This window comes from Quercus robur, chromosome 3 (assembly GCF_932294415.1).
Source record: "Quercus robur chromosome 3, dhQueRobu3.1, whole genome shotgun sequence".
Classification (NCBI taxonomy): Eukaryota; Viridiplantae; Streptophyta; class Magnoliopsida; order Fagales; family Fagaceae; genus Quercus; species Quercus robur.
Genome location: NC_065536.1, coordinates 47,347,465 through 47,357,379, shown reverse-complemented (window position 1 = coordinate 47,357,379; position 9,915 = coordinate 47,347,465). Strand labels below are relative to the sequence as shown.

The 9,915-nt window shown below is 31.1% G+C and overlaps 1 protein-coding gene across 1 annotated transcript; it reads right to left on the bottom strand.

The window, feature by feature from the left end:
* Positions 1-678: 678 nt before the first annotated feature.
* On the bottom strand, positions 679-6,022 carry LOC126718113 (flavonoid 3',5'-methyltransferase-like). Its single transcript, XM_050420190.1, has 4 exons — positions 5,900-6,022; positions 5,590-5,734; positions 2,907-3,038; positions 679-1,738 (listed from the first exon to the last, which is right to left on the bottom strand). Exons 2-4 carry the CDS (start codon positions 5,725-5,727, stop codon positions 1,445-1,447), a joined length of 564 nt encoding a protein of 187 aa, XP_050276147.1. The 5' UTR covers positions 5,728-5,734; positions 5,900-6,022; the 3' UTR covers positions 679-1,444.
* Between the last annotated feature and the right edge of the window lie 3,893 nt (positions 6,023-9,915).

Here is a 9,915-nt window from a genome sequence, read left to right as displayed (position 1 = left end):
AGATGAGCCTCACCAGCATGGAGTGTAGCTATGGGTGTGGCTTGTGCTGTTGTATAGTCGAAGCAAAGAGGAGACAAGACTAACATATTTGACCGGTACTAGTATGAAATTAGGGATTTTGTTTTTAATAGAAGTAAGTTATGTGATTTGAAGGGCTAAAAAATGGGCCAAAATTAATTTGTTTTGTTGTTTGGGCTGATTTTTTTGTTATTGTTTGGGCTAAAATTTTCCGTTCTTCTTTGGGAAATTAATTTTTGGGTTTGAGGGGCTAAGGGTTTTATGTTTGGGGGGCGAAGAAGAATTTTCTTGGCCAAATTCTAAAATCTCAGGTAAATATGTACAGTATTAAAAAAAAAAAAACAAATCTAGGGGGGCCATGGCCCCGGAAGGCCAATGAATAGCTCTGTCCTTGAGTGTAGCACAACTATCATAAAATCAACAAGTTTGCCGGTACTTTAGCTAATAGAGACTATTCTTTATTTTTAGATTTCATGTTATTTGAAGATCACTTCCTAATGCACTATTTTTATTAGAGGTTGATAACTCTGAGTCTTGTTCAAGTCGTTTTCTAAGAACTTAAATATTTATATATACTGTATTTATTTTAGAAAAAAACTATATACCAAGAAGTTATTTATTTATTTATTATTATTATTTTGAGATAAGAGTTTGGAGGAGTTTTTTTTTTTGAAACCAAACTGGGAATTTATTGAAACAACAAAAAACCCTTAAGGAACATCTGCAAAAACCAAGGGAGCTATATCCCCAGGACAGTCTTCTAGCCAGAATTGTAAATCTAAACCAACACTAGTTCTTGAAGCCAAAGCATTGGCTACTCTATTACAAGTGCGATTAACACAAAAAAAATTCAAACCTACACAGCTCGGAAGCTTGTTGAAGGATGCCACCAATAAGATGACCATACATGGACTGGTCTGCCGAACCATCTTTTGCTGCTTGAATCACCACAACTGTATCACCTTCAAAGATCACCTCTTGGAGACTGATCTCAATTGTAAACTAACTGCACGTCTACATGCCAGTGCTTTCACTTCTGCTACGGACTGAGGAAGAGGTATACGCATCGAAAGTGCGCCAGTTTGGAGGAGAGTTGATTAGCTTTGTACGCTTCAATTGCCAGCAGAATTGGCCAAGTAAAATTTGAGTTTAAAAGCAAGCTATATAACAAAAATATTGAGCCATGCTCATGCAATGACAATTGGCTACCAATATTAGGTGCTCCTCAGTCCTCTCATATAATGTCCATCCTTACGTGAGAGAAAGACAAACATCGGATATAAGGAATAAATTTTCCTATTGAGCATACTTACTGTCAAGCCAATTTGCAAGTCATTATTTATTTATTTTTCAAATATTTGATTTATTCTATATAACTATTGGGGTAACTTTCTAGTGTAGCAACAACTTCAATGTGTTGATTTCACTAGTAGAGGCGCCTGCAAATGGTGAGGCCATCACCAATTGAAATGAGGGATGATTCGATGCGGGGATCAGTTGCTAGAAAGTTGTTCAACTCCATGACACTTTTTCTGTGATGCTTAATAAATCCCTCCTTAGCATCCTCTTCAGGAGCAGCCACTGATCCAAACCATAAGGTATTATCGTAACCAATTATTCCACCAATCTTAACTAGTTTTAAAAGAAGCTCGTGATAACTCATGTAGTTTTGCTTGTCAGCATCCACAAATGCAAAATCGAATGTCCCTTCTTGTTCCTTCTGCATTTTTAGAAAATCAAGGTCAAGTATGTGCGACATATGTTAAGTTGTCACAAAAAAACAGCCTAAAAGGAGAGTGAAGCCTAACATATCACAACTATAATTTATTTCTGCATGTGGATTGTGGAATCTGAAGACTTTGTTGAGGAATTCTGAATATGGTCATATTATTTCCGCAAGTAGGAATTAAATTAGGACATCATATTCATCAAAATAGAAAACATTTACAAATTTTAGCAAGGGAAAATTTTTAATTCTAGATTCACTTTTTATTCTTCCTTTTAGGAACTATGGAAAAAAAAAAAAAAAAAAAACACTCTTAGTGTGCGTTTGGCTCCAGCTTAAAAAGCCAGCTTATTTTACTATTTCGTTTATTTTTTTTACTATTCATGAGTCCCATTGCACTTTTTGATATTATTCATGGGTCTCATCGTATTATTTCAACTAACTTTTACTTTTATCTATAGTATTTTCAACAAAAAGTTTTCAGTTGCAACAAAATAAATAGATTCCATATAGACTCTTAATGAAGAGGTTTTCATGTTCTTAGACCTAGTGACAGAGCTCATGTAGAGTTTTTTATTTTTTAAAATAATAATAATAATAAAAATAAAAATTATTATTATTATTATTCCGCATTAGCCATGTGGTTATTTTTATTATAAGTAGTAAGTGGCAGAGTTAGAAATGTTTTTCAAGGAACCAAGCTTACATAGTGATTATGAAAAATTTTGTAGTAACATATTTAAATAATAATCTATTTTGACAATTCACGGTATAGTAACAAAGCAATAAAAACCACAAATTTGTTTAAACTAATTTAACTCCATGTAACTAGCATACAAATGTGGATTAACAAATTCTAAATTAATTTATGTTACTCACTAAATAGTGATCAACCATCAACATATGCCTCTGTTGATGTTATTTTTTCCCATACTAAAAAACATGATAATTATGTTACAAATAACCCTGTTAGACATGCTAGAATGGGAGGTACACAGAAAGATCATGCTTTTGTTATTAACAACATAAAAGTATTTGCTCCATACTTCTATTACGAACACCTAGGATTACAATTTGCCCCATACTTTATTATAAGCATCTAGGATTACTATCTTAAGTAAGTACATATACAATTGCATCATTCATTAGGCTAGAAACTTACATTGGCAATCAGATCATTTAAAATTGGCAAGGCTTCTGATTCAATAAAGTTAATCTTATGCTCCACTCCAGCTTTCTGAATAAATGGCAATCCAAATTGGTATGCATCCTTGTTTGGATCAATAGCTATTATCTACAAAGATGAAAACGTTAGTTTAATTTGGCCTTACTATCTAATGATATTTATATCCTCATTAATGTAAAACAGGAGTAACAAAACATAATAATTGGGTAAATTGCACTAACACCCCCCTAAAGTTTTATGTTGTTTCACTAAGATCCTACAACTATGTTTTTCATCAATTTGATACAACAACTTTGCCTCTGTACCACATAGTCTCCTTCTATCAATAATATGTCCATTTGCTAATAGAGAGATCACATGGCTCTTGCATGAGCCTAAGTTTTTGGTGCCAAATTATGAAAAAAGAGGGAACCAGTCCAAAAAAGCCTTTTAAATGTCCAAATCAGATATGCTAATTCCCAAATAATATATATTTTGTGAAGAAATGAATACTGTGTGGATAAAGATTCACTAGACCCACGGAGAGAAGTGAAGAAATAAAGGAAGCTAGATCAGTGGAATTTATAAACACCCTGTTTTCTAGTGCCATGAACCTAGTAGGAAGGCAACAAACTCCCGTTTTCTAATGTCGTGTGAATTGTACTAAACTCCTATTCTGCTTACAACGCTAGAAAACAAGGCCTCTTGTTCCACCTATTTTTTATAGGCTAATTCTTGTTACACATTTATTATTACACACTTCTTTACACACATCTTGTGATATTGTATTTTAAAACATAATTTCAATTAACGTGAAATTGTGTGTCATGTACACACGGTGTTAGGTGTGTAACTATCAGTCTATCACTATTCATTTTTTATAACAGGTAACTTTGGTTATCAAGTAATGGCAACTTGAGTTATTATTAATATACACATTGTAAGAAAATATTCTTGTTGAAGCAATAACGATCCATTTAAAGAAAGGGTAAATTGTTAAAAATTACATGGAATCACAACCATGTCATGAATTAAGTTAGATTACCAAAGGTTAGGAAAACAATATTTTCACAACATTTTTTTTTTTTAATTTTTTAATTTTTTAATTTTTTTTAATTACTTGTATTACCTATCGTGATTAGAGTAGTATTGTTTTGACATGGGTCCACCAGTAACACACTTTTATTATATACTATCAGTGATGGACCATAATAGTAGTTGTGAAAATTATGAAAACTATTGTGGGTTAAGAAGCCGATGTAAGAATAGTCTCTATTAGCTAAAGTATCGGCAAACTTGTTGATTTTATGATAGTTGTGCTTCACTCAAGGACAGAGCTATATTCATTGGCCTTGGGGGCGATGCCCCCTAGATTTTTTTTTTTTTTTTTTTTTTTTTTTTTTTTTTAAAATACTGTACATACTTACCTGAGATTTTAGAATTTGGCCAAGAAAATTCTTCTCGGCTCCCCAGCATAATCCTTAGCCCCTCAAACCCAAAAATTAATTTTCCAAAGAAGAACGGAAAATTTTAGCCCAAACAATAACAAAAAAATCAGCCCAAACAACAAAATTAAGCTCAAACAACAACAAAACAAATTAATCTTTGGCCCATTTTAACCCTTCAAATCACATATCTTACTTCTATTAAAAACAAAATTATGTAACACACCAATCCTCATAATCAAATCAACCTCACTAACAAGCTGATGTAATTTTCTTTTGTTTTATTTAATGATATTCTAGTCTTTCTATATTAAAAAAAAAAAAAATCAACCACACCAACAACCCCCAAAACCTTCGCAGAGGCCTTTATCAAATCCATCATCAAACTCAAATCAACCCACACGGCCACACCACAGTTTTTTTTTTCTTTGGTAGCATGGGTTGATTTGGTCATGGGTGTGGAGTTTTCTTTGGTGGTGTAGTAATGAAAAGAAGCAACTATGGTGGTGATGGGGCCAAGGCGAAGGTCATAAAGGGACCAAAGTGCTTGTCCATCTTGGAAAAGGTCTCGTGTTGTTTGAGACTAAATTGGTGGAGATGGAAAGGAAAAGTGATATATGTTGCTTATAATGAGTAGCGGCAGGGGGGGGGGGGGAGATGACAACAAAGTTTTTGCTGATAAATTCTAGGAAAGTGCTATAGATACAAATTATTTAAAAAAAAAAAAAAATTATAAACTGCTAACATAATGAGTGGTTATTGATAAGTGAAAAAGTGATGATATTGGTGGGTTCAAATGAAAATAATTTAAAATTGGTTACAATAACAGTTTGTAAAAATGTTTTAAAATGGTTTATATTTATAACGTTAATCTTTTTAAAATATTATTTATTTGGGTGACATGGCAAAATAACGTGGCAAAATGAGTGATGTGGCCACATAGTTAGATGCTTATTTGGTACTTAACCGGTCAGCTCTTAATGTAGATGAACAAAAGAACGATTTTGAAAACGAAATTAAACTTGGTAGGCTAAAATGAAAGTTAACTTTATAAACCAAAATGAAAATATCTCCAAACTTAAGGGCAAAATTAATTGATGAGGAAGAAAAAAAAAAAAAAAAAGAAGGAGGCCTTATTGCAATAGCATAAAAATTCAGGGGTATTAGTGTAACTTATCCATAATATGAGAAAATAATATTTTTTGTATGTGAAAAATATGAGTTTTGAAACTTACCTTGCCATCAGCAGGTAGTGCTAGAGCAGTAGTAAGAAGAGAGTAACCAGTATAGACTCCAAGCTCTAATGTCTTCTTCGCGTTCATAATCTTTAGAAGCATTGAGAGGAATATCCCTTCATCAATAGGCAGGATCATTAAGCTCCTGCCACATTTCAAAAGTAATTAATATTACTCTAATAAAGATACGTACACAGCAAATTAATTTGAATTGCTTAGTTCAAAACTTGACGTTAAAGCAATCCTATGGGATATTATGAAACATCCAAAATAACTTTAAAATATTGTCAGAAAAGAAATTATGAGCAACCGCGAATATTGCTTTACTGTGGCGTCTCTGAGTTCCTTCAATTGCTCATGCTCTCTCTGGAAGCTCTTCTCGTAAACGTACTGCAATATATGAAATGCATCATTTTTAGAGGAAGTTGAGCTATACTGAATTACAAATTGAAAAGAAATTACAACCTAAGAATCAAAACAAAGTACCATTTCTATAAGTATAGCTACAAATAATGCCGAATAGAATATTTTGGATGCCCCTTGAAAAATAAAAGAAATTAGGACTAATACCTTAAGATGCTTTTGGAATATTTATCTATGCGGGTTCGAGGGAATTAGGACCAAAAGTGGCCGGTAGGTAGTTAAACTGTTAAAGACTTAAGAGACGTTTGGTTCGTTGCGATGTGCTTTTGATGTGATGCACATTATAATGATATGACATTAAGATTTTTAATTTATTTTATTTTTTTAATATTACTATAATTTAAAATTACAAAATATATCACATTACTTTAATCCCATCACCTTTCAAAATAATGTAAGTTGTATTATTATATTGAGATTACATTAATGTAATATTACAATAACGTAAGATTACAATAACGTAATATCACGGTGTAATGTCTCTCAAAAAAAAAAAAAAAAAATCACGATGTAATGTAACATTACGGCGAACCAAATGCCCCCTTAAAGGAATCCAAAACTAAGCACAAGTCTAACATTGGCTATAGAGGAGAGGGAAGGAAAGAAAAGAAGAGGAGGGAAGACAGAGAAAAATTCCTTATTTGGTTGGAGATAAATTAAGGAAAGGAAAGGGAAATCCAGAAAGGGAGAGAATAAATTCCATGGGAATTGCTATTTTTCTTTCCTTCCAATCGCTATTTTTTCCCCCTTCTTTTCTAGCTTGCAATATGCAAACTAAACAATATTTAATTTGGAAAACTATTCTCCTTTATTTTTTGTTTTTTCTTCTCTTTCTCTTTATTTATTTTTTATCCTTCACTCCTCCCCCATTTTTGTCAAACAGAGTGTAAAATTATTTATTACAAAAACTTCTTTTTCATAACACATAATTGAAGAATTCTACTATACACATTATTATTATTATTTTAAAAAAAAAACCTATTATTATCTAAGTTTGATTCTCAAAATTGTTGTGGATACCAATAAAGGTAAAACTATTTTTATTTATACTGAAGTAACATGCTTAAATCAGTTTACCCAAAGGAGAAGTATTGCATTATACAAATCATATTTTTAGTTTCAACTAAATAGCTATATATATGAAATTTCCTGTTACGTGTCAATAAATAGCCAGAGTTGGGTATCAAGAATACAATTAATATATATATATATATATATATATATTTTTTATACAAGATAGAATTTCTAATCTAGCTTAATCTAAGTGTATATGTGTGTGAAACTCACTTTTAGAGACTTGAACCCCAATCTTTGTCCCTCACACCTTACAAGCGCTTATACTTGTGAAGTGACCACTACACCAAGGGTGCGCGGTGGTTACAATTAATATTTTCTTGGTTGTGGAGAAGAAGCTAAAAAATTAAAAAGAACAAAACATAACAAAAAAAGAGAAGAAGTTTCCATGGTAGATGTCCAAAGAGTAGCCGTTATCAGTGAGTCTTTCAGGCAATTTTTCTTTTATTGAACTAACTTTATAGGCAAATGCTAGACCTGCTTCCAAGGTTTGTTTGTTCTTTCTTCTTCTTTTTATCTTTCAAGCCCGTAAGGGAAGCTCACAATTAAACTTGTGGTCTTCCAGGCCATATATATTTTTTCTTAAATGAAAAATTCTGTACTGTTTACGTAACAAGCTTTTGAGTTTTGATCAACAACGTACATTAAGGAGTGAACCAAAAAAAAAAAAAAAAAGGCTTGGGTTTGAGGATGGTTTAGCTAGTTAGTACATTATAACTTAACGAATGTACTGGGAAACTAACCTTTAGAAGTTCTTCATTTTTGAGGATGCCCTTTTCTGTAGCAGTTCCCATGGCTGAAAAAGTTTTCACGCGTGGTGCTTTTTATTCTAAGCAAAGAATAACAACGCCCATCACTTGTATATATATACTAAACTCAGAATTTACCGGCACCGTTTGAGGCGCTAGGCCATTGTTTTATTCAACCAAATTTTGACCGACAAATGCTATATTTACAATATTTTTACAACAAATTTTAAGTGACAGGTTGTTATTGGTAGACAAAAAAGTAATTTCAATTGTTGATTCAAATTAAAACCAATAATAACTTACCATCTATGATTTTTTATGAAAGTATTGTAAAAATATTGTGAATGCAGCACTTCTCATTTTGACTTGTATAGTTCTTCAAAATATATATATATATATATATATTTTTTTTTTTTAACTTGTATACGCCATACTTATCAGTAATTAGTAAGATAATTTGACATATTCAACCAAACAACAATTATAGGATCTGCTTGATACAATTTATATGAATTGGATTTTGTCATATTATCAATAATTTGAATATATACATGCAAAATTAGTATTAATCAATATACTAATTTAATTAGGTACATGATAGAAAATTTATTATACTCATTTTATAATGAATAAATAAAATTTTAAGAATTTCATAAAAAAAATATTTTTAAGTAATCTAAAGGATCTACGTCACAAGTTGTTCATCATGGAAAAAAGAGATAGAGGTGGGAAATAATTTTTACCTAGGATAAGTTAAAAGGTTACTAGAATTTAACTCTCAATGTGGCGTTTGGTACAGGATAATATTTTAGGAATTCCAAAAATGTTTAAGGATTCCCATATTTGATTGCAAATCATGCTAGAGAATTAAATACTAAGGGAATCTGGATTCCCCCTTTAAATCCCTCTCAGTAGGAATGTGGATTTTCTTTAAAACAAGTGGGTATCCAGATTCCCAAGCATAAAAGAATGTATTTTTTATAAATTGACAAATTTAACCCATTTTTTCCTTATCTTTTAAGCAATTAAGATAAAATATAAAATAAATCATCGATATCTTTTCCCACCAAAACAATATAAACATGATAGATAACTCTATTGATATATTCTTTAACAAAGTTCTATTTGGGTTTCATGTGTGGGGGGGGAAAAAAAAGGTTTGAAGGGGACCCTCCATTATTGCCAAGTATTCACTTTTACTGTTGTGTGTGTGTTGCTCAACAAATTATTAATGGATTTATTTTCAAGGAAATTTGTTATTGTATCTATTTGTATCTCATATTTTGGTTTTGTTTAGTTGCTAGAAATGTAGATCTGGATTGGTGGCTTCATTTGGTTTTTTTTTTGGATGGAGATAATGAAAGACTTTGGAAAGAAGTATGAAGAAACTAATGGACATATGGCCACCATTGCATCTTGCTTCAAGATTGAGTCAGAGGAAGCTAAGAGAAGAATGAAAGTATTCAATGAGCTATTGAAAATTGAAGGACTTTCTATGTCAGAAAGTTTCAAAACTGGAGAATTGCTTACAGCTGATACACGTAAATGTGATTATTTTTACTCATTGTCCGGGGATGTTAGGTATGACTATGGTATTCAAGTGCTCACAAATGTAGGGGTGAATACATTATATATGTAATAGTCGCATTTGTTTCATTGTTGATGAATTACTTTTACTTTTATTGCTACTTCTATGGTCTTATAGACCTAAACACTGTCAGGTTGTTTTTTTATTTTATTTTATTTTATGGATTAAGCTTTTTAAAAAATTATTATTAAGAATAAAGTATTTGAGAATTTAAATAGTTATTTTTGTATTGTACTTGTCATTTTGAAATGTTAGACTATAGTTTTAATGAATTTTTCATAATTAATAGTTTGTATTTTTTTTCATTATTTATTTAGAGGAAGATTTAAAAAAAAAAAAAAAGGATTTGGTAGTTTACATTCAAATCTAAGGATAGAATGGAAAAAATAAATAATTCATTTAAGATTCTTGGGAATAATTAAATCAAATATTATTATCTCACATTCTTAAGAATCTTAAGAGATTCCCAATGAAACCAAATATAGGAATAAT